This window comes from Mustelus asterias, chromosome 4 (assembly GCF_964213995.1).
Source record: "Mustelus asterias chromosome 4, sMusAst1.hap1.1, whole genome shotgun sequence".
Lineage (NCBI taxonomy): Eukaryota > Metazoa > Chordata > Chondrichthyes > Carcharhiniformes > Triakidae > Mustelus > Mustelus asterias.
Window position 1 is genome coordinate 143,118,560 of NC_135804.1, and position 25,600 is coordinate 143,144,159.

The window sequence follows — 25,600 nt, forward strand, 5'->3', positions numbered from 1 at the left end:
ATCATTTGTGAATTTGAATTAAAACATTTCTGGACACAATCTTGAAGGGTTGCTGGCAACCCTGATTTTCATGTTTGCTACTTACCGATACATTGTACGAGTGGTCCCACTACACTCAAGGGCAGCACAGTGGTTAGTGTTGCTGCCTCACAGCTCCAGGGATCCAGGTTCTTTTCCAGCCTTGGGTCAATATCTGTGTGGAGTTTGAACATTCTCCCCGTGTCTACGTGGGTTTTCTCCAGGTGCTCCATTTTCCTCCCAGACTCCAAAGATGTGTGGGTTAGATCATAGAATCATAGAATCCCTACAGTGCAGAAGAAGGCCATTCGGCCCATCGAGTCTGCACCGACAATAATCCCACCCAGGCCCTATTCCCGTAACCTGCTAATCCCCCTGACACGAAAGAGCAATTTACCATGGCCAATCAACCTCATCTGCACATCTTCGGACTGTGGGAGGAAGCCGGAGTGCCCGGAGGAAACCCACGCAGACACGGGGAGAACGTACAAACTCTACACGGACAGTGACCCGAGGCTGGAATTGAACCCAGGTCCTTGGCGCTGTGAGGCAGCAGTGCTAACCACTGTGCCACCGTGCCCTTTACTTCATCTTATCGCATCAATATAAACTTCTGTCCCTTTCTCCCTTGACCATGGGAAATGTGTAGAGTTGCGGGGTAGAGGACCTGGGTAAGATATTCTGTCAGAGAGTCGGAGCTGACTCAATGGACTGAATGGCCTCTTCTGCAATGTAGGGATGCTATGAAAGCCTTTCATATGTACTTTTCTTCCCCCTTTTTTCAATTATCTCTCCTCTTCTCCTGAACGCACAGACTGATGTTTGCTACAGCTCCAGGCCCTCTGCTACCTTTTTCAAGTCTTCATTCATCGTAAAGTAAAGCAATCCATTCAGCCATTGGAGCACCATGTCAATCCACTGATCACCTTCGCCTGACAAGCGTGCATAAAAAAATTTCCAGCAGTGAAAAGTGATGAGCTTCGCCCCCATCCCCACGCCTGATTGTAGCACCCCTTAACTTTATATCCCAGCTGAAGATTGTTCAGCTCGAATGCAGCATGGAAACTGAGCGATGCCTGTCTTCACTAGACGGATGATTTTCTGGTATTTGAGGGGAACTAGGGCAAGGATATGAGGGAGAAAGGAACAGAAGTTTATATTGATGAAGTAAATCGAGTTGGAGGGGAATTGTACAGGGCACGAACACAACCCCCTTATTTGAACGTGTAAAGCACCAGATGCTTGCTTCACCTCTTCTGTTTGACCTTATCAAGTGGAATACATTTCCAATTGGAATTGGGAAGACACTTACTGCCCTCCACACTGGGGAATCATTAATCTGAGCAATGCATGCAAAATGGGAGGCATGCGGATCAATTTCAAAGCCCATATCTGTCATATATTTAATTGTCCATCTGTTTTGTGGTTAGCACTTCTGCCTCACAGCGCCAGGGACCTGGGTTCGATTCCCAGTTGGGGTCACAGTCTGTGCGGAGTCTGCACATTCTCCCCGTGTCTGCGTGGGTTTCCTCCGGGTGCTCCGGTTTCCTCCCACAGTCCAAAGATGTGCTGGTTAGGCGCATTGGCCATGCTAAATTCTCCCTCAGTGTACCCGAACAGGCGCCGGACTGTGATGACTAGGGGATTTTCACAGTAACTTCCTTGCAGTGTGGATGTAAGCCGACTTGTGACACGAATAAATAAACATTTAAACTTTAATTTTTTTGTGTGTTCTTATTTCTCTTTCTGTTTTTATTTCCTTTCCTTAGGATCTTGGGAGACCTCACTTCAAGGTCAGCAAGAATTTTATCACATTCAATTCTGAGCATTGTTTTTCACAGCGACAGTGCCACAGCTGAATTGATTGTTGGGTTTTCTTTTTGTTCACTCATGAGATATGTATATCCATCATTGGCAAGGTGACCATGTTGCCCATTCCCAATTACCCCTGAGAAGGTGTTGGTGAGCCATCTTCTTGAAACACTGCAGTCCACGTGATGAAGGTACACCCACAGAGCTGTTAATGAGGAAATTCCAGGATTTTACAACAGTGAAGGAACAGTAATATGCATCCAAGTGTGAGGCTTGGAGGGGAATTTGCAATCGGTAGTGTGCCCATGCTTCTGCTGCTCTTGCCCTTCTAGGTGGTAGAGGCTGTGGATTTGGAAAGAATTGGTATTATTGCAGTGTATCTTGTAGATGGTACACACGGCAGCCTCCCTATTCTAGTGGTGAAAGAAGTGAATGTTTGAAGTGGTGAATGGGTTGTTGATGAGGATTGCTTTGTCCCGGATGGTGTTGGGCTTCTTGAGTGTTGTTGGAACCGCACTCATCCAAGAAAGTGGGGAGTATTCCACCACACTCCTGACTTGTGCCTTGTAGAAGGTGGACAGGCTTTAGTGAATCAAGAGGCGAGTTATTCAGCACAGAATTCCCAGCCTCAGGCCTGCTCTTGTAACCATGGGCCCAGATTGTCCGGTCAGTGTTGGAGTGTCTGACACTGACTCCAATTCAAGCTGCCCACTTATCATTTCACAACGGAGCTGTGGCAGCTTCCAGCGCGAGCTTTAGTGAGGAGACAGGGACAAGGGGCAAACACGGTGAGGACTCAAATAATTCCAAGGCAGCCATGGCCCTGTTTCTCAAAATTAACTGAAGACACGCCCCTTAAAATCTGTCCTCACTTCAATGACTGACATTGTTTTAAATGGAGCTTTAAATGGAGCTCTCAATTTCAGAAGCTGCCCCGCCCCAGTGACAGTGTTAACTCCCCCCCCCGCACCCCACCTCACTGACAGTGTTAACCCCCCCACCTCACTGACAATGTTAACCCCCCCACCTCACCGACAATGTTAACCCCCCCACCTCACCGACAATGTTAACCCCCCCACCTCACCGACAGTGTTAACCCCCCCACCTCACCGACAATGTTAACCCCCCCACCTCACCGACAGTGTTAACCCCCCCACCTCACCGACAATGTTAACCCCCCCCACCTCACCGACAGTGTTAACCCCCCCGCCCCACTGACAGTGTTAACCCCCCCACCTCACCAACCGTGTTAACCCCCCCACCCCACTGACAGTGTTATCCCCCCCACCTCACTGACAGTGTTAATCCCCCTCCACCCATCAATACTGTTAACCTCCCCCTCACCCTGCCAAGACTGTTACCCGCCCCCCACACCTGATAATGTTCATCTCCCCTCACCCCCACTGACAGGGCTAACACCCCCCTTGCACTCTTGCCCGTTTTCACCCGCCCCCCCCCCCCCCCCAACACACATGAAATTGTTCACCTCCCCCAACATTGTATACCCCTCTCTCACGTCCCCAGCAGTGTTTGTTCCGTTCACCTCTCGAAAACACCCCGGCGGCCCTGCGCTCCCCAACCATGCTGGCTCTTTCAACATCAGTCGGACAGGAGCCAGGGATTCTGGAAGGTGAGTTAGGAGAAGGGGTATGGGAATGGGTGAGCACTGGTAAGCCGGTGGGAGATGGGGGGCGGTGTGGGGAGGGGGAGTGGGTGGCGAGCACTGTCTGAGAGTGCAGGAGAGGGTGAGCACTATCTGGGGTGCAGAAGGGGGTGGGGGGTCAACATTGCTGGGATGGGGGTGAACATCACTGTGGGCTCTGGAGTGTTTTGACAATCCAGCTGATTTACTGAAGAGTTACGTTGGTTTTAAACCTGCTGTGAAAAAATAGCCAAATCCTTGTGAAAACTAGGGTAGGTGTGCAAGCAGCCCACGTATCCGTGGTTCTGACTATCTGATCCACTGTCATTGGAATCAAGGAGCAGTCTGGACAGAGTGAAACCGGCCATTGAAACATTAGATTTCCCATATAAGTACCACAAAATTGTATACGTCAGGACGTCCTCAGTGTCCTGAGACTCATGAGCAATGTATGTTCAATTGGAGGCCTCGCCACATGGTGGAGGGCAGCATGGTGGCACAGTGGTTAGCACTGCTGCCTCACAATTCCAGGGATCCCGGTTCAATTCTGGTCTGGGTAGAGTTTGCACATTCTCCTTGTGTCTGCATGGATTCCCTCTGGGTACTCCGGTTTCCTCCCACAGTCTAAAATAATGTCGGTTAGGTGGGTTGGCCATGCCCAAATTGCCCCTTAGTGTCCAAAGTGTGTAGGTTAGGTGAATTAGCCATGGTAAATGAGTCGCTGGGATAGAGCAGCAGGATGGGCCTGGGTAAGATTCTCTTTTGGCTAGCTGGTGCAGGGTAGATGGGCTGAATGGCCACCTTCTGCACTGTAGTGATTCTATTCTATTGAAAATTTGGGCCGAGTATTCATATGACTGGTTAATAGACACTTGTGAAACATTAAAAATTCTGATTATTATGATGTATTTTGCTTTTACATGATGCAGTTTGTTTCTGTTATATCTTAGTGAGGTGTCTGTGGAGGTCCCCTTCTATCTGATGCACCCTAAACCCTCTGAGGGTAAGTACTGTTTAGGTACCAGAACCTTCCCCATCACCATTAACGATTTGAACCCTTTTTAGAATTGTATCTTCCATTTTATATTGCCTCTCTTTGTTCTTTTTACTGAAATGTATCAGTTCACATTTCTTTATATTAAGGGAAAGCGATAGCCTAGTGGGATTACCACTAGACTATTAATCCAGAAACTCAGCTAATGTTCTGGGGATCTGGGTTCGAATCCCACCACAGCAACTGGTGAAATTTGAATTCAATAAAAAATATCTGAAATTAAGAATCTATTGATGACCATGAAACCATTGTCGATTGTCGGAAAAACCCACCTGGTTCACTAATGTCCTTTCGGGAAGGAAATCTGCCGTCCTTACCCGGTCTGGCCTACTTGTATCTCTCCAGAGCCACAGCAATGTGGTTTACTCTCAACTGCCCTTTAAGATGGCCTCGCAAGTCACTCAGCTCAAAGGCAACTAGGGCTGGGCACTAAATGCTGGCCTGCCTAATGCCCATGTCCCACGAATGAATAAAAAATAAATAAATTTCATCTGCCACATGTTCACCTATTCCACCAGCCTCTTTATCCCCTCTTGAAGTCTATCATTGTCATAGAGTCACACAAAGAGGCCCTTCAGCCCATCATGGCTACGCCAGCCATCAGGTCCCTATCTCTCCTAATCTCATTTTTCAGCATTTGGCCCGTAGCCTTGTATGCTTGACTGTAAGATTCTTCGGGCAGGAACACCCAGAGACTACACAAAGCTACACAAGCAGAACAAGTGATGAGATAGGATGTATGCGCATTTAGAAAGGAATAAACTAATTAACGATAGTCAGCATGGTTTTGTGAGAGGGAGGCCATGCCTCACTAACCTGGTGGAGTTTTTTGAAGAAGTGACCAGAATGGTTGACGAGGCAAGGGCCGTGGATGTCGTCTATATGGACTTTAGTAAAGCGTTTGACAAAGTCCCTCATGGTAGGCTGGTGAAAAAGGTTGGATCTCATGGGATAAAGGGGGAGGTGGCTAGATGGGTGGAGAACTGGCTTGGTCACAGAATAAGAAGTTTAACAACACCAGGTTAAAGTCCAACAGGTTTATTTGGTAGCAAAAGCCACACAAGCTTTCGGAGCTCTAAGTCCCTTCTTCAGGTGAGTGGGAATTCTGTTCACAAACAGAGCTTATAAAGACACAGACTCAATTTACATGAATAATGGTTGGAATGCGAATACTTACAACTAATCAAGTCTTTAAGAAACAAAACAATGTGAATGGAGAGAGCATCAAGACAGGCTAAAAAGATGTGTATTGTCTCCAGACAAGACAGCCAGTGAAACTCTGCAGGTCCACGCAACTGTGGGAGTTACAAATAGTGTGACATGAACCCAATATCCCGGTTGAGGCCGTCCTCGTGTGTGCGGAACTTGGCTATCAGTTTCTGCTCAGCGACTCTGCGCTGTCGTGTGTCGCGAAGGCCGCCTTGGAGAACGCTTACCCGAATATCAGAGGCCGAATGTCCGTGACCGCTGAAGTGCTCTCCAACAGGAAGAGAACAGTCTTGCCTGGTGATTGTCGAGCGGTGTTCATTCATCCGTTGTCGCAGCGTCTGCATAGTTTCCCCAATGTACCATGCCTTGGGACATCCTTTCTTGCAGCGTATCAGGTAGACAACGTTGGCCGAATTGCAAGAGTATGTACCGTGTACCTGGTGGATGGTGTTCTCACGTGAGATGATGGCATCTGTGTCGATGATCCGGCACGTCTTGCAGAGGTTGCTGTGGCAGGGTTGTGTGGTGTCATGGTCACTGTTCTCCTGAAGGCTGGGTAGTTTGCTGCGGACAATGGTCTGTTTGAGGTTGTGCGGTTGTTTGAAGGCAAGAAGTGGGGGTGTGGGGATGGCGAACATCTCGCCAAGGCCATCCCCACACCCCCTCTTCTTGCCTTCAAACAACCGCACAACCTCAAACAGACCATTGTCCGCAGCAAACTACCCAGCCTTCAGGAGAACAGTGACCATGACACCACACAACCCTGCCACAGCAACCTCTGCAAGACGTGCCGGATCATCGACACAGATGCCATCATCTCACGTGAGAACACCATCCACCAGGTACACGGTACATACTCTTGCAATTCGGCCAACGTTGTCTACCTGATACGCTGCAAGAAAGGATGTCCCGAGGCATTGGGGAAACTATGCAGACGCTGCGACAACGGATGAATGAACACCGCTCGACAATCACCAGGCAAGACTGTTCTCTTCCTGTTGGGGAGCACTTCAGCGGTCACGGACATTCGGCCTCTGATATTCGGGTAAGCGTTCTCCAAGGCGGCCTTCGCGACACACGACAGCGCAGAGTCGCTGAGCAGAAACTGATAGCCAAGTTCCGCACACACGAGGACGGCCTCAACCGGGATATTGGGTTCATGTCACACTATTTGTAACTCCCACAGTTGCGTGGACCTGCAGAGTTTCACTGGCTGTCTTGTCTGGAGACAATACACATCTTTTTAGCCTGTCTTGATGCTCTCTCCATTCACATTGTTTTGTTTCTTAAAGACTTGATTAGTTGTAAGTATTCGCATTCCAACCATTATTCATGTAAATTGAGTCTGTGTCTTTATAAGCTCTGTTTGTGAACAGAATTCCCACTCACCTGAAGAAGGGGCTTAGAGCTCCGAAAGCTTGTGTGGCTTTTGCTACCAATTAAACCTGTTGGACTTTAACCTGGTGTTGTTAAACTTCTTACTGTGTTTACCCCAGTCCAACGCCGGCATCTCCACATCTTGGTCACAGAAGACAGAGGGTGGTAGTGGAAGGGTCTTTTTCCGGCTGGAGGCCTGTGACTAGTGGTGTTCCGCAGGGCTCTGTATTGGGACCTCTGCTGTTTGTGATTTATATAAACGATCTGAAAGAAGGTGTAACTGGGGTGATCAGTAAGTTTGCGCACAACACAAAATTGGCAGGACTTGCAGATAGTGAGGAGCATTGTCAGAGGCTACAGAAGGATATAGATAGGCTGGAAATTTGGGCAAAGAAATGGCAGATGGAATTCAATCCCGATGAATGTGAAGTGATGCATTTTGGTAGAAATAATGTAGAGAGGAGCTATACGATAAATGGCAGAACCATAAAGGGTGTAGATACGCAGAGGGACCTGGGTGTGCAGGTCCACAGATCCTTGAAGGTGACGTCACAGGTGGAGAAGGTGGTGAAGAAGGCATATGGCATGCTTGCCTTTATAGGACGGGGCATAGAGTATAAAAGTTGGGGTCTGATGTTGCAGATGTATAGAACGTTGGTTCGGCCGCATTTGGAATACTGCGTCCAGTTCTGGTCGCCACACTACCAGAAGGACGTGGAGGCTTTGGAGAGAGTACAGAGGAGGTTTACCAGGATGTTGCCTGGTATGGAGGGGCTGAGTTATGAGGAGAGATTGGGTAAACTGGGGTTGTTCTCCCTGGAAAGACGGAGGATGAGGGGAGACTTAATAGAGGTGTATAAAATTATGAAAGGCATAGATCGGGTGAACGGTGGGAAGCTTTTCCCCAGGTCGGTGGTGACGTTCACGAGGGGTCATAGGTTCAAGGTGAAGGGGGAGAGGTTTAACACAGATATCAGAAGGACATATTTTACACAGAGGGTGGTGGGGGCCTGGAATGCGCTGCCAGGCAAGGTGGTGGAGGCGGGCACACTGGGAACGTTTAAGACTTATCTCGATAGCCATATGAACGGAGTGGGAATGGAGGGATACAAAAGAATGGTCTAGTTTGGACCAGGGAGCGGCACGGGCGTGGAGGGCCGAAGGGCCTGTTCCTGTGCTGTATTGTTCTTTGTTCTTTGATGTCCTTTTAACTCTCTTGTTGCAGACTGCCTCTGCTGGTAAAATTATGTATGATAGCTTCAAGTGGACAAAACATACATTGCAATTTTAAAACACTACAATACCACATCCCTCTCCTTAGTCAATGAGAGACATACCATATTTCCATAATTTGTCTCCAAAGTGTAAACAATAAACTTAAGCATAACTTGAAGATTCAACTCATTATTCAAACTTGATTCAACTTAATGTACTCAGGAAAGATTTGTTCATCAGCTGTTAGGGTACTGATCAGAAACTCCAAAATATTATTATGAAGCCTGACGAGATCCCAACTGCTTTTTCTGTTTTGGCATTAGCGTGAGGATAAGGTTTTCACTCCAGGTGTGATTCTATTGGTACACTAGGCAGCTTTTATCAAAACAAACTTGATTTAATGATACAGTTTAACAATAACTAATAATTGAGCTTAACTTTTACCAATTGAAATACTTAAACATGACAAGATACAATGCTTAACTCCTAACCTATCTCTATTAGTTCCAATTCAGGTAATATTCCTCTTATAGACTTAAACGCCTCTTCAAAACCAATTAGCACTATACAGGTTTACATGCTTGGGCTTGGGCTACCATTGAGCCTCCAGAATCCTGCTGGAGAGAGATAGAGAGAAACCTATTTCTCCTAGCCGGTCCCAAACATTAGCCTCTAAGGAGAGAGACAGAAAGAGAGAGAGAGACTTCTTGCTTCTTACAGAACCCGACAGTAACTACCTGCTTTTCCATGTAAACTTAGCTCCTTCCCTTAATCCAACCAAAACCCAATTCCAAAACCTCAGGGGAAAAAAACAAATAAACAAAAATGCATTAACTCAGATTGAAACAAACACATTTCTAGCTAAAACAATCATTGGCCCACATTCTCAGGATGTGAGCTGCCTGGTGCCCAGACAAATTGGCACCATGTAAAAAGAACTGAATTTTAAACATATCCCTCACATGAAACATGATCATGAATACATTTCTTAAAGATGCAGCATCATCACACAACTGAAAATGATTCACTTTGCAACATAATCACTTAAATATGATGGGTTTGTTTCTCACAAATAGGATATTGTGTAGCCTCAGTTGTGGTCCCATTTAACGTATGTTCTTCATTTGAGATGTTGATGGTGGAATCAGATTTGCTGCTTACAAATGATGCTTTCAGTGCTTTGAAGAATGATGTGTTTTGTCTGATGATTTGTGAACTGTACCGAGCAGTGATCAATGATCCTATCGTGATGGTCACAAGAAAATGTTGGATGTCATAATGTTTGCTTTCCAACACAGCCATCATGTTTCACAAGTACTTTATCTCCTGGCTTTAGCAATGCAGCTTTGAATTTCATGTATTTACTTGCAATCAATCCTCCTATTCTCAGTTGTGTTCTCGTACGTGTTGATCATTAGCTCCACGGGGTAGCTCAGGGAGATGTGTGCACATTGGATGTGCAAAGTTGAATATAATTGAAGGTGTTCCAGTAGCCAAATGAGGAGTTGCTCTGTAATTGTGAAGAAAGCGTTGGAACACTAACTTCCATGATTTGCACCCAGTTGTAGCTGTACTTTATTCAAGGTGTGTATAAATGTCTTAACATTTGGCCAATTTTGTGCCCATGCTGCCGCATACTGTCCCTTGGGATTAGCTCTTGGCTAATGGGGTGTGAGTTTCAATGAGGGAAGCCTCAGTAGTTGTGAATTTACCAAACTCATCGCCGTTGAATAGACGCCCATTGTCACTTCTCACTGTTTGAGTCATTCCAAACTAGACGAAAATCTGGTCAAGTTTTGGGATACTAATTATGTTGCAGTAGACATAATGACATCCAATTATGGAGAATCTGTTGTACTCATCAGTGACAACAAGTAGGTGTTCACCAGTGGGCAAGTCCACAAAATCCATGATCCTGGAAGTAGTTTAGAGAAGCAGTGAGATTTGACATTGTGTTTACTTAACATGGCAAGTACTGATTGATTTTGTGCTCTACCATGCACTCAATTCCTGGGAACCAGACCTTCTCCCTCAGGAGTTGTTTGCTTTTGACAATTTACTGGTGACCTTCATGTGCTACATCCTCAACACATTCCCTCAGTGATTGTGGAATGATAACACAATAGCTGCCTAGCACAAGATCAAGTGTGGTTACAACAGTGAGCTCATTTTCAACCTTGTGAAGACCTTGTACTGTGTGAGTGATTTTATTGGTAGACGGTCACATCCTTCCAGTTTTGTGATCCTACAGTCATTATGCTTTGTTGTAAATCCTCATGTTGTTTCGTTACCACTTTGGTGTCAGCTCATTTTAGTGGCTTCGAAACTGCATTTAGACTTACATAGATCAGATGTTGTTCGGCAACCTTTTCCTCAAGACTAGGAGGAAATGACTATTAGCAATGGATGCCGCAAAAAATGGTCTGCTGGGTTGATCTTGCCTGGTTGATATGCAACATAGAACATATGCTGTTGCAGTGTGAGTATCCAATGCTTTATTTCACTTGAGAGATTTGCTATGTGGATTGTTGAACAAGCTTACTAGTGGTCCATGATCAGTAACGGCTTTAAACTTGCTTCCATACAGATAGAGATGAAAATGCAAGATACCCCATGTGATTGAGAGCACTATTCTCTTGGCTTGTGAATAATGTTGCTCTGTTGGTGTTAGTGATTGCATTAGCATGCATTGATGGGTTTCCTGACTTGTAGTTTTGCACCAGAACCAAAGCCAAGCAGGTTTGCACCCCTGGCTAGCTGGGTCATTTTCTCAGGGTTAAAATAAGTCTTTGCACAACTTGCTGACAATCGTTGTTTGATCTGATGTCCAGCTTGTTTGTGTGATGTAGTCCACTCCTACTTGGTGGTCCTTTCTGTCAGTTTGCATAGGGGGCCGGGCACCGTAGTGAGATCAGGAATGAAGCAACTACAGTACATGAAGAGCCCCAACAGATTTGGGACTTCTTGCATCGGTAGAATCCACAGCATTTGCAATGGCTTCAAATTTCCCTGGATCAGGTGAGAGACCTTCATCAGTGAACATGAATGAAGAATTTAACTCTGTTTTCATTGAAACTGAATGAATTTCAATTTCATTGGAATTGAAGCCAGGTCCTTGGCACTGTGAGGCAGCTGTGTTAACCACTCTACCACTGAGTTTTCATGATCTTGATAACTGTAATGGTTCTGGCAGCCTTCTGTCTTTTACAAGTGCTTTTCCGTATAGTTGGCAAGAGAAACAACTTTCACTTGTTTGTGTTTTTATTTCCTTTTCAATATCTTCAATATCGCCTTAGCTGTCTCACATGAGTGAAATATTGGTTAATTGTCTCATTTGCTTCGGGTGGGCAAAATATGCGTTGCAATTTTCAAAACACTATACTAGCAATTCACAACACTTCCAAACTGTGTGTCAAAAATTGTGCCCTCTATACCAAGTCCAGCTCATTGGCCAAAGGCAGGTCCTTGGTTCATTGTCTGCTGACGCTTCAGCCTGAACTGTTTTTTGGTGGGTTTTTTCTCAGTTTGGTGATTTGCCATTGTACTCCCAGGAGGAGGGAGAGGAAAGATGTTCCAAGTCTACCACAGCTGCAACATGAATCGGAACCACACGCTAGCCACCCAGTTAACGGTCTAACCAGCCCCAGCTCACTGACATATTTCAAGAAAAGCAATGGCCCCAGCACTGACTCCTAGGAACAACGCTGTGCACCCTCTTCTTGTCTGAAGAACAACTGTTCACTATTCCTCTCTATTTACTGTCATTCAGCATGGTGGCGCAGTGGTTAACACTGCTGCCTCACAGCGCCAGGGACCCAGGTTCAATTCCAGCCTCGGGTCACTGTCTGTGTGGAGTTTGCACTTTCTCATCTCTGTGGTTTCCTCCCACAGTCCAAAGATGTGTGGGTTAGGTTGATAGGCCATGCTAAATTGTCCCTTTGTGTCAGCGGGATTAGCAGGGTAAATGAGGGTTACGGGAATAGGGTCTGAGTAGGATTGTGGTCGATGGGCCAAATGGCCTCCTTCTGTACAGTAGGGATTTTATGGATTTTATGATCCAGCCAATTTTGTGCCCATGCTGCCGCATACTGTCCCTTGGGATTGATGCCCACATTCTCCGCTTTGATTTAGGGCGGTACGGTGGCACAGTGGTTAGCACTGCTGCCTCACAGTGCCAGGGACCCGGGTTCGATTCCCAGCTTGGGTCACTGTCTGTGTGGAGTTTGCACATTCTCCCCATGTCTACGTGGGTTTCCTCCGGATGCTCCGGTTTCCTCCCACAGTCCAAAAGATATGCTGGTTAGGTGCATTGGCCATGCTAAATTCTCCCTCAAGTGTACCCGAACAGGCATCGGAGTTCGACTACTAGGGAATTTTCACAGTAACTTATTTACAGTGTTAATGTAAGCCTACTTGTGACACTAATAAATAAACTTTAAATTTATTCCATGAGTTTTGACTTTGCTCACAAGTCTGTTATGTGGCACTTTATCAACACCGTTAGGAAGTCCATTTTCACCCCATCAACTATCTCTCTGTTGCATCATCAAGTCAGTTAAATGATTTGCCTTCAACAAATCCATGTTGGATTTCTCTAATGAATCCACATCTGTCCAAGTACAAAGTAATTTAGTTCAAGATTATCATTTCTAAATGCTTTTCCAGCACTGAAGCCAATGTCACTGGCCTGTACTTGTTAGATTTATCTTTGCACATTTTGTTTTGAGCAAAGGTACAAAATTGGCAATTCCCAATCCCCCGGAATCACCCCCATTTCTGAGGAGAATTGAAAGGTTATAACCACTTCTTCTTCTGCAATTTCTGCATTTACTTCCCTCTGAATGCATCTTATCCAGTCCTAGTGGTTTATCAACTTTAAGTACAGTCAGCCTATCTAATATCTCCTGTTCATCTTTTTTTTCAACCTATCCAGTATCTCACTTACCTCATCCTTCACTCGGAGCTTGGCAGAATCTTCTTCCTTGATAAAGGCAGATAAAGACAGAGAGGGTGGCATGGTGGCACAGTGGTTAGCACTGCTGCCTCACAGCGCCAGGGATCTGGGTTCTATTTCAACCTTGGGTGGCTGTGTGAAGTTCGCACATTCTCTCCGTGCCTGCGTGGGTTTCCTCCGGGTGCTCCGGTTTCTTCCCACACAACAAAGATATACAGGTTAGGTGGACTGGCCACGCTAAATTGCCTCTTAATATCAAAAGGTGCGCAGGTTCGGGGGATTGGCCATGCTACACTGCCCCTTAGTGTCCAAAGATTTGTAGGTTAAGGGGATTAGCCATGGTAAATGCACGGGGATAGGGTGAACACAGGTAGTTGACCTTGGGTGAGATGTTCTTTCAGAAAATCAGTGCAGACTCAATGGGCCAAATGGCCTCCTTTTGTACTATAGGGATTCTATTAAGTAATCTTTCATGACTTATGCCTCCATGCATGGATCCACTTTTTGGTCCCTAATGGGCCCCACCTCTCCTCTTGTTACATGTTTACTGTTTATATGTACATTGAAGATGTTTGGATTCCCCAATATGTTAGTTGCCCGCCTCTTCTCATCTTCCCACTTGGTGTCTCTCATTTCCTTTTCCTCATCTTTCTGAACTTGTCCCATTGTATTATTAACCTGACCTCAGTTCTGACCCTCATACCGATTCTGGGGGTAATCACAGGCCCAGTCTCATTGTAAAAGTACAAAGTAGAATCTAAAATACAAATGAATTCAACCTGGTCGAATGTGGAGTGATCCAAGCGAACCTGAAATTGGGAAGATTTTTGACATTCCAATGGTGAACACGAACAGTAATGTGCATTTCTTTTGGCTAACATAATTTGTTTGCAATGACTGACAAGATAAAAACATCAATTATTAATATACTTTCAAAACTGACCCAATTACTTACAAATCCAACATCTTGTGACATGATAGAATCCTGTATTTTCTAATGAATTGGAAAAGGTTGCAGGGCTGAATCCAAAACTACTTGCTGACAATAAATGTCTAGTTTGATTAACTGACACTGCTCAGCGCCCTTGGCTTTGCACTATTTAACTAATTTCTTACTGATTTTACTCCTTCCTTCCTTCCCCTTGGGGGATTTCTCCATAGCTACAAATCTTCCCAAAATTATGGTGTTGCCGAGTTTGAAACTGAGCAAGGTTGAGGATTATACATGGCAATAGTTGGGATTAGGGCTTGTGTTCCGAAATATCTTTGCCTCTGCTGAATTTTCACTGGCTTCATGTTGTCACACATTGTGGAACTTTGGGAGGTAAGGCATAATTTTCTGAGGCTAGAAATTGGCAAAGGCAGCAGGTGAATGTTTTTTTCCTGACAGATTACAGTAATCAAGGCATTAAGCCATGTAAAAAATACTTCAGTGAACCCATCTATTAGACTGTTACTTGGATGCCATGCAACCATGCTGAGTATCTTTTCACCAATATCACTTATAGGATTTTCGACCCTCAAATTTTTCGACTTGCGTGTAGATGTTTCAGGATAACCGCTTAAAAACCAAACAGTACATTCCAAATGGAGAAGGTTGCTATTTTATTACATAATCTGAAAGTCCCGATGAAGACCAGGTTGTGGATTGTGTCAAAATAGAGACACATTCTGTTGTAATAAAGGAAGCAAGTCTGAGTGAGTTCAGCTGTGTTGAGTGTCAAGAGAGTAAGGCAAGGCTGGATGGTCTTTACTTTAATGTTAAGATTGTAACAGATAAGACTGAGGAGTTAAAGGCATGGATTGACAGGTGGAAGTGTGAGATTGTTGCCATCACAGAAACACGGTTGAGGGAAGGGCAGGACTGGCAACTCAACATTCCGAGCTACAGCATCTTTAGACGAGACAGAGGAGGGTGTAAAAAGGTAGGTGATGTTGCACTATTGATTAATGAGTCAATTACTGCAATAAGGAGATATGATATCTTGGAAGGGGCTTCAAACGAGGATTTGTGGATAGAAGTTAAGAATATAAAGGGGGCAGCCACATTACTGGAAGTAACCCCCAAAGAGTCAGCAGGAAATGGACAATTCACTGAGGTGTGTGAGAATAATAATCGAGTAATTATGCTAGGCAATTTCAATTTCACCAACATAAATTTGGATAGTCATACTGTTAAGGGTTTACAGGTCACAAGTAGTTTACACTTGTTTACACTTTTACACTTTTAAAACTCCAGTTTGGCATCAATTGACCTAAACACCTTCATTTGTTTAATTTACCCTCCTACTCTTTGTAAAATGGGTGGTGCCTGAATTATTGGGCCTTAGTTCTAAACCTAGATTTCTAAATTAATGATGTTATATCCATACAGAATTCAAATGAATCTTGGATTGATCCATAGTATAGTATCTTGAATCTTATTCGGTCTTTAACCTCCCGTGTCCCTTGAAAACCCAATGACTGGTTCACTCATAACAAAGAATAAATGATGAAAAGCTTGATTGAAGTTAGACAGAACGCATGTTCATTTCTTCTTTTTGAAAGCAGTGGGAGTGGCTTTCACAGGTGGCATAAGCCTAGACAGAGAGTATCACAGTTCAACCTTTACTTTAGTAGCCACATATCTCCACGTTACCACAGGAATTACAGAATAATGACCAGTAGCAAAACTGTCTCCCCTGCATGTGTGGGGAACTGAAGTCAATTGTAATGACCCAACTTCTTGGGCGGCAGGGTGGCACAGTGCTTAGAGCTGCTGCCTCAGAGTGCCAGGGACCCGGGTTCGGTTCCCAGCTTGGGTCACTATCTGTGCGGAGTCAGCTCACTCTCCCCGTGTCTGCGTGGGTTTCCTCCGGGTGCTTCAGTTTCCTCTCACAGTCCGAAAGACGTGCTGGTTATGTGCATTGGCCATGTTAAATTCTCCCTCAGTGTACCCGAGTAGGCGCCGGAGTGTGGCGACTCAGGGATTTTCACAGTAACTTCATTGCAGTGTTAATGTAAGCCTTACTTGTGACGCTAATAAATAAACCAAAACTTGATGCAGTCGCAGTGTCGCCCCTGGTCCAGTAGACTCAGGCTGGAAGAAATATCTCACCTGGTATTCAGTATTGTCACTGGCTGATGGCTCTGCTTCAGAAATGTTGAGTAATAGTGTGTTGTAAATTTGACCCAGTGTATGACATGTATGAAGCGCCCCGCTGGTCTATCATTTACTAACCCTCTGCATTTTCCTTTCTTTCACTGCTTCAATTACATTCCAGGCAATGTCAGGTAAGTCAGAAATGGAGAGTTGCTATTAAGCAATATGTAGAGCAATTCTACACTCATTGAAGAACAGCTATTGGGGCATAGCATACCGTCAAAATAATGGTGAGGGTAATGGCACTCACCAATATAAATGTGTAAATGTGACGGTAACTTCAGATGAGGGGAAGAGGCAAAATTACACTTGAATACTGAGAGAGGCAAAGGAGGAAATTGCTGAGGCCTTGAGAGAAATCTTTGTATCCTCACTGGCTACAGGGGAGGTCCCAGAGGATTGGAGAATAGCCAATGTTGTTCCTTTGTTTACGAAGGGTAGCAAGGATAATCCAGGTAATTACAGGCCGGTGAGCCTTACGTCAGCACTGGGGAAATTATTGGAGAGGATTATTCGAGACAGGATTTACTCCCACTTGGAAATAAGTGGACGTATTAATGAGAGGCAACATGGTTTTGTGAAGGGGAGGTCATACCTCACTAACTTGATCGAGTTTTTCAAGGAAGTGACAAAGATGATTGATGAGGGTAGGGCAGTGGATGTTGTCTACATGGACTTCAGTAAGCCCTTTGGCAAGGTCCCTCATGGCAGACTGGTGCAGAAGGTGAAGTCACATGGGATCAGAGGTGAGCTGGCAAGGTGGATACAGAACTGGCTCAGCCATAGAAGACGGAGGGTAGCAGTGGAAGGGTGCATTTCTGAATGGAGAGCTGTGACAAGTAGCATTCCTCAGGGATCAGTGCTGGGGCCTTTGCTGTTTGTAATATATATAAATGATTTGGAGGAAAATATAACTGGTTTGATTAGTAAGTTTGCGGACGACACAAAGGTTGGTGGATTTGCGGATAGCGATGAGGACCATCAGAGGATACAGCAGGACATAGATCGGTTGGAGACTTGGGCGGAGAGATGACAGATGGCGTTTAATCCGGACATATGTGAGGTAATGCATTTTGGAAGGTCTCATACAGATAGGAAATATACAGTAAATGGCAGAACCCTTAAGAATATTGATAGGCAAAGGGATCTGGGTGTACAGGTACACAGGTCACTGAAAGTGGCAATGCAGGTGGAGAAGGTAGTCAAGAAGGCATACGGCATGCTTGCCTTCATCGGCTGGGGCATTGAGTTTAAAAATTAGCAAATCATGTTGCAACTTTGTCGAACTTAGTTAGGCTGCACTTGGAATACAGTATTCAATTCTGGTCGCCACACTACCAGAAGGATGTGGAGGCTTTGGAGAGGGTACAGAAAAGATCTACCAGGATGTTGCCTGATATGGAGCGCATTAGCTATGAGGAGAGGTTGGGGAAACTTGGTTTGTTCTCACTGGAACGACGGAGGCTGAGGGGCGACCTGATAGAAGTCTGCAAGATTATGAGAGGCATGGACAGAGTGGATAGTCAGAAGCTTTTTCCCAGGGTGGAAGAGTCAATTACTAGGGGGCACAGGTTTAAGGTGCGAAGGGCAAGGTTTAAAGGAGATGTACAAAGCAAGTTTTTTTTACACAGAGGGTGGTGGGAGCCTGGAACTCGCTGCCGGGGGGGGGGGGGTAGTGGAAGCGGATACGATCGTGACTTTTAAGGGGTGTCTTGACAAATACATGAATAGGATGGGAATGGAAGGATATGGTCCCCAGAAGGGTAGGGGACTGTGGTTCAGTTGGGCAGCATGGTCAGTGCAGAGTTGGAGGGCCAAAGGGTCTGTGCTGTAATTTTCTTTGTTCTTTGTTCTTAATATACAACATTTCCTGTCCGAGGTTGACCATTAGTTTGGTGAAAACTATTGCATTGTCCACCTTCCCATTAAAATACACAATATGGAGGGAAGTTGCTATATTTGCATGGGAAATATAAATTAAAACCACCACTGAATGTAAAGTCTTGTCCATTTTAGTCTGAGCAAACTTTAAACAATGTTATATCTCTTAATTACCACCAGTCAACCTCTTTGTGGAATCTCATTGCTGCAGGTTTTAATTGTTGTTCGAGATTTTTAAAAAGGTAAAAGTTAAATGAGAAGAAACTGCTTTAATTTTCCTTTCAGTTTGTTTTCCCCACTGGTTTTAATCCAAACTTTCTTCCTCTCTTTATTTCTCTTTCCAATTTGTCATTACATGAATCCACTCTATTTTCTTCCTTCTTAGAAGTTGCAGTGTTAATCCCACAATCCTTCAATCTGATTAGTTACGGCGATACACAGTTGGTTATCCTCTTCACTCAGGCTCCAGATACCATTTCCCTCACTGCAATGATATCAGCTTGCACTTTCAGTGACTGGCTATACAAAAAAATTGAAAACCTAAGATTACAAGGGCAAGGCTTACGAATAGTACATGCTGCCAGATGCCAAAGCAAATTATACCTCATTGTGTTTGAATCTACTTCACCAATGTTGACACTAATTCGGAGGAGGCACTGTTACGTAAGAAAATGAACATTCAACATTCCATATAAATAAAGGCCGCGATCTTTCCAGCTCATTCTGCCACTCAATTGATGAGGCCAGCCGGTAAGATCGCACGAGAGGCAAAAAATCAGGATTGCGCCCAGATTTTCGCCTCTTGCAATGTTACCATCACTGATTTCCCAGCTAAATCGGCATTGTGCTTAGAAAGGGTGCGAATCCGATTCCAATATTCATGATATCCTTGGCATGTCATTAGTGAGTCCAGGACGCTATAGTCTGGGCTCACTTGAACTTATCCCCTCACCGGTTGAGGTTCTCACCGGCGAGGATCACGTATGGTCCTCACCAACGAAGACCAGACGTGTCGGCATTGCCAGTGGGACCGGAAGCCATTGAAACCCCGGGTGGTTGGGGGTAGGGCTGCGCAGTGCCCCTTGGGCAGTGACCACCTTGGCACTGCCCACCATGTACCCGAGCACAGCCCAGCAGGCACCTTGGCACTGCCCAGCAGGCACCTTGGCACTGCCCACCTCACACCCTGGGAATGCCAGGGGAAGTGCCAAGGGGGCATGGTTTGAGGGACGGAGCCTGAAAGAACAGAGCCTGAGAGGGGGCGGAGCCTGATGGGGTGGGACCTGAGAAGAGGTGGTGCCATGACTGTGGGGGAGATGAGGGGGAACACCATAGGTGGGAAAGGGAAGGAGGGAACTCTGCAGAGGGGAGGGGGATTGATGGATGGGGGCGGAAATCAGGGGTGGGAGGGGCTATATCTGGGCCAGCGATTGGGTGAATGAGGGAGGTGATGTCCAGGCCGCCGATCAGGGGGTGGGGGGGGTCAACGTCCGGAGCGGTGATCGGGGGTTGGGGAGGACTGGCACAGGGAGTAATCAGCAGTGGGTCCTGATATCAATGGGGGAGGCGGAGGGGTGGGTGGCGGTGGGTGACAGGAGATTTCCCAGCACACTGGAAGATCAGGACGCCTTTGCAATTGTGCCCTTAGAGATCAGTAGCCGGCTTCACCGGTGAGATTCGGCTCTGCCCCACCCCCTACTGGCAAGAATCGCATCCTGGCTCTTTTCTTTGACTAAGTGGCGTAAGATTTCTTTTTTATAACTCGCCCAAAAAATTAGTCTAAAACTCTCCCATTTTCTCGCTCATTGAGCAATTAGAATTTCTTTCATAAAATTCCATCCAGAGTGTTGGTGCATATCTCTTTTAAAAAGGTAGATATGTATAAATATATACTTGGCACAACCTCAGGGGATCCCAAATGCTTCATAGTCAATTAAGTATTTCTGAATGATGGTCGCTGTTGTAAGTTAGGAGATGTGGCAGCCAATTTTCACATAGCAAGATCCAGAAACAGCAATAAGATAATTACCAAGTAACCCTTCTTTTCAGTGATTTAGATTGAGAGGTAAATGTCGGACAGGACACCAGGGAGCACTCCTGTGCTTTTCCTTAAATACTGCCAGGATATCTTACAGGTCTATCTGAGGAGACAGGCAATTTATCTGAAAGTCAGTGTGTTTGGCAATGCAGCATTCCCTAAGTACTGGACTCAATTGTCAGCCCAGATTAAGTGCTCAAGTTATAATGCTGCAAGATATAATGGCCTGGGTCCTTGAAATGAATAGTGGCTTCAGTCGAATATAAAAAGCCTGGACTTGTTTGACAAACAGATTTGTTCACAAGCTGGAGGCTATGTGGAGTAGCAGGTTCTTGGAGAGAGTGAAACATATATATATATCAGTTCAAGGTTATTTACATCTGCAAGTATGATAGCCAAATGCTAGAGGTACAGAACCAGAGGGGAGATAGGGAGAGCTTTTTGATGTGGCAAATTATTTCAAAGTGGCTCACACTATCTATAAAGCTGGAGCAAGCAGATTCACTGGTAACTTTCAAAGAGAATTTGGATAATTGACAAGTAAAGGAAATGCAGGGTTATGAAGAAAGAACAGGTGTTGGGACTAAATGGATAACTCTTTCAAAGAGCCTCCTTCTCCACTGAGATGAAGGGAAGATTCTGCGGATGCTGGAATCTGAAACAAAAAAAGTTAAGGTTGAAAAGATAAAATTTATTTATTAGTCACAAGTAAGGCTTACATTAACACTGCAATGAAGTTACTGTGAATGCTGGAAAATCTCAGTGGGTCTGACAGCATCTGTGGAGAGAGAATAGAGCCAACGTTTTGAGTCAGGGTGACCCCTCATCAGAGTTGCTCTGATGGGTGGCACGGTGGCACAGTGGTTAGCGCTGCTGCCTCACAGGGTCAGGGACCCGGGTTTGATTCCCGGCTTGGGAAGTTTGCACGTTCTCCCCATGTCTGCGTGGGTTTCCTCCGGGTGTTCCGGTTTCCTCCCACAGTCTGAAAGGCGTGCTGGTTAGGTGAATTGGCCATGCTAAATTATCCCTCAGTGTACCCAAACAGGCACTGGAGTGTGGCGGCTATGGTATTTTCACAGTAACTCCATTGCAGTGTTAATGTAAGCCTACTTGTGACACGAATAAATAAACTTTAAACTTTTAGATTAGAAAGGGCACTTGGGTGTCCGCAGGCTTGCATGGACAAGATGGACGGAATGGCCTCCTTCTGTGAACAAAAAACAAAGAACAAAGAAAATTACAGCACAGGAACAGGCCCTTCAGCCCTCCAAGCCTGCACCGACCATACTACCCAACTTAACGAAAACCCTCTACCCTTCCGGGGACCATATCCCTCTATTCCCATCCTATTCATGTACTTTTCAAGACGCCCCTTAAAAGTCACTACCATATCCGCTTCCACTACCTCTCCCGGCAACAAGTTCCAGGCACCCACTACTCACTGTGTAAAAAATCTGCCTCGTACATCTCCTTTAAACCTTGCCCCTCGCACCTTCAACCTATGCTTCCTAGTAATTGACTCTTCCACCCTGGGAAAAAGCTTCTGACTATTCACTCTGTCCATGCTCTCATAATCTTGTAGACTTCTATCAGGTCGCCCCTCAACCTCCGTCGCTCCAGTGAGAACAAACTAAGTTTCTCCAACCTCTCCTTATAGCTAATGCCCTCCATACCAGGCAACATCCTGGTAAATCTTTTCTGTAACCTCTCCAAAGCCTCCACATTGTTCTGGTAGTGTGGTGACCAGAATTGAACACTGCGGAATTGAAGTGCGGCCTAACTAAGGTTCTATAAAGCTGCAACATGACTTGCCAATTTTTAAACTCAACACCCAGCATGCTGTATGCCTTCTTGACTACCTTCTCCACCTGCATTGCCACTTTCAGTGACCTGTGTACCTGTACACCCAGATTCCTTTGCCTATCAATACTCTAAAGGGTTCTGCCATTTACTGTATATTTCCTATCTGTATTAGACTTTCCAAGATACATTACCTCACATTTGTCTGGATTAAACTCCATCTACCATCTCTCCGCCCAAGTCTCCAACTGATCTATGTCCTGCTGTATCCTCTGATGGTCCTCATCGCTATCCACAAATCCATCAACCTTTGTGTCGTCCGCAAACTTACTAATCAATCCAGTTACATTTTCCTCCAAATCATTTATATATATTACAAACAGCAAAGGTCCCAACACTGATCCCTGAGGAATGCCACTTGTCACAGCCCTCCATTCAGAAACGCATCCTTCACTGCTACCCTCTGTCTTCTTTGATGAGCCAGTTTTGTATCCACCTTGCCAGCTCACCTCTGATCCCATGCGAGTTCACCTGCTGCACCAGTTTGCCATGAGGGACCTTGTCAAAGGCCTTACTGAAGTCCATGTAGACAACATCCACTGCCCTACGCTCATCAATCATCTTCATCACTTCCTCGAAAAACTCAATCAAGTTCGTGAGACACGACCTCCCCTGTAACTTTTCTATGGTTCTATGAAGTTGTATAGCACTCTGCACGTTGCCTGATCTTCTCCTATCACGTATAGCTGGACCCACTCCAATTACGCTGCAATGCCTTTTCCCTGTTGCTACTCCATTGCAGTAGATCTGTGGCAATTTTAGCTCAGTGATTTTATGCTGGATCTGTTTCTGTTTGGTTCCACCACTCCTGCATTGTGTTGAACTGGATAATGTGCCAAGCCCTCATCTGTGCAGCAATAAAAGCAAAGGTTTTTGATTTAAAACATAAAAATGGTAGATTTGAAGCGCACACCCCATCAACTGAGAGTACAAATGGGAAAATATTGTCATCTGTGGCTGTAGTCTTCTCAGCCTGGGCTTATCAGTGGTTTAGTGTGATTTTTGTCACCACATTCAGAACACGTTCTCATATTGAACACAACTAGCCCAGACCATGGGGCGGCACAGTGGTTCAGTGGTTAGCACTACAGCCTCACAGCATCAGGGACCCGGGTTCGATTCCAGCCTTGAGTCGCTGTCTGTGTGGAGTTTGCACGTTCGCCCCGTGTCTGCGTGGGTTTTTTCTGGGTGCTCTGGTTTACTCCCGCAGTCCAAAGAAGTGCTGGTTAGGTTGGTTGGCCATGCTAAATTGACCCGAGTGTCACGGGAACTAGCAGGGTAAATATGTGCTGTTGCGGGGATAGGGCCTTGGTGGGATTGTGGTCGGTGCAGACTTGATGGGCTGAATCGCCTCCTTCTGCACTGTCGGGATTCTATAATTCTATATCCAGCTCACATCTTTTATTTACAACAGAATTCTCCCTCTTTGGATCAGAACTGCTTGCGGCAGTCAAACATATTCTCCTCCACAAGGTTTCCTGCCCCTTGACTAACTTTCTTGCTCTCTCAGTTTGTCTTCTTTGAATTTCAAGGGTTGAATGCTTTGTAAAGGCGCGTCCTTAGTGTTGCTCCCTGACTAGAGGCTGTTAAATTTGTATTTTAACAGTTGCGAGGGCGCTGCAGAGGATAGTCCTTTGTAATGCCTCAAGACCCTTGAATTCACAGAGGGGAACTCTTCAAGCGCGGAGAAGAGGCTGACACTTCAATGCCATGGGTGGGATTTTCCGGCCTTGCTCACTCCAAAGCCGGAAAATCCCACCCGAGGTCTGTGTCCTGCCTGCTACGATTCCCTTGGCGGGCAGGATGGGAAAGGTCCATCCCACATGTCTGCAAATTCTTTTTTCCAGTACAGACTTTCAGCATGGTGCCCACACATTTTGTCCAGTTAATTTTGTGGTACTTGTTGGATTGTGAAAAATAGACAACAGCCTCTCATTTCAAATTGGCTCTTTTTGCTGCAATCCTTTCCATTCCAATTCTCTTCCCGCACCTAGTGGTGCACTAACATAAGAACATAAGAAATAGGAGCAGGAGTAGGCCATCTAGCCCCTCAAGCCTGCTCCGCCATTCAATAAGATCATGGCTGATCTGATAGTGGGTTCAGTTCCACTTACCCGCCCGCTCCCCATAACCCTTAATTCCCTTAATGGTTAAAAATCTATCGATCTGTGACTTAAACACATTTAACGAGGTAGCCTCTACTGCTTCATTGGGCAGAGAATTCCAAAGATTCACTACCCTCTGGGAGAAGGAGTTCCTCCTCAACTCTGTTATAAATTGACTCCCCTGTATTTTGAGGCTATGTCCCCTAGTTCTTGTTTCCATTGTAAGTGGAAATAACCTCGCTGCTTCTACCCTGTCTAGCCCCTTCATTATCTTATATGTCTCTATAAGATCTCCCCTCAATCTTCTAAACTCCAATGAGTGCAGGCCCAGTCTACTCAATGTCTCCTCATAAGCTAACCCCCTCATCTCCGGAATCAACCTGGTGATAAGACAGACTTATTTGATTTGATTTGAGTTATGACTGTCACATGTATTGGGATACAGTGAAAAGTATTGTTTCTTGCACGCTAAACAGTCAAAACATACTGTTCATAGATTTCATAGGAGAGAAGAATATAGTGTTGCAGCTACAGGTAGGATGAAGAGAAAGATCAGCTTAATATACGATCGGACCATTCAAAAGTCTGATGGCAGCAGGGAAGAAGCTGTTCTTGAGTAAGTTGATGCATGTTTTCAGACTTTGTATCTTTTTCCCAATTGAAGAAGGTGGAAGAGAGAATGCCCGGAATGCTTGGTGTCCTTAATTATGCTGGCTGCTTTCCTGAGGCAGCGAGAAGTGTAGACAGAGTCAATGGTTGGGAGGCTAGTTTGCGTGATGGACTGGGCTATATTCACAACCCTTTTAGTTCCTTGCGGTCTTGGTCAGAGCAGGAGCCTTACCAAGCTGTGATACATCCAGATAGGATGTTTTCTGTGGTGCATCTGTTAAAATTGGTGAGAGTCCGAGCAGACATGCCAAATTTCCTGAGCCTCCTGACAAAGTAGAGGTGTTGGTGGGCTTTCATAAATATAATGTCAGCTTGGAGGGACCAGGGCAGATTGTTGGTGACCTGGATACCTCAAAACTTGAAGCTCTCGACTATCTCCACTTCTTTACCATTGACATAGCTGCATGTCCTCCACTAAGTTTCCTGAAGTTGATGACTATCTCGTTCGTTTTACTGATATCGAGGGAGAAATTATTGCCATTGCATCATTCGCCAGATTCTCTATCTCTTTCCTGTACTCTGTCTCGTCATTGTTTGAGATCCGACCCACAACAGTGGTGTCATCAGCAAATCTGAAAATGGCGTTGGAGGGAAATTTGGCCACACAGTCATAGGTGTATAAGG

General features: G+C 45.4%; 1 protein-coding gene across 1 annotated transcript in view; it reads left to right on the forward strand.

The window, feature by feature from the left end:
• LOC144493174 (arrestin-C-like) overlaps nt 1-25,600 on the forward strand; it is a 68,345-nt gene that overhangs the window by 39,789 nt on the left and 2,956 nt on the right. The window contains exons 14-16 of the mRNA XM_078212071.1: nt 1,788-1,811; nt 4,423-4,475; nt 11,177-11,345. Of these exons, the coding sequence (XP_078068197.1) occupies nt 1,788-1,811; nt 4,423-4,475; nt 11,177-11,345 (246 nt within the window). The remainder of the gene's footprint in view (nt 1-1,787; nt 1,812-4,422; nt 4,476-11,176; nt 11,346-25,600) is intronic.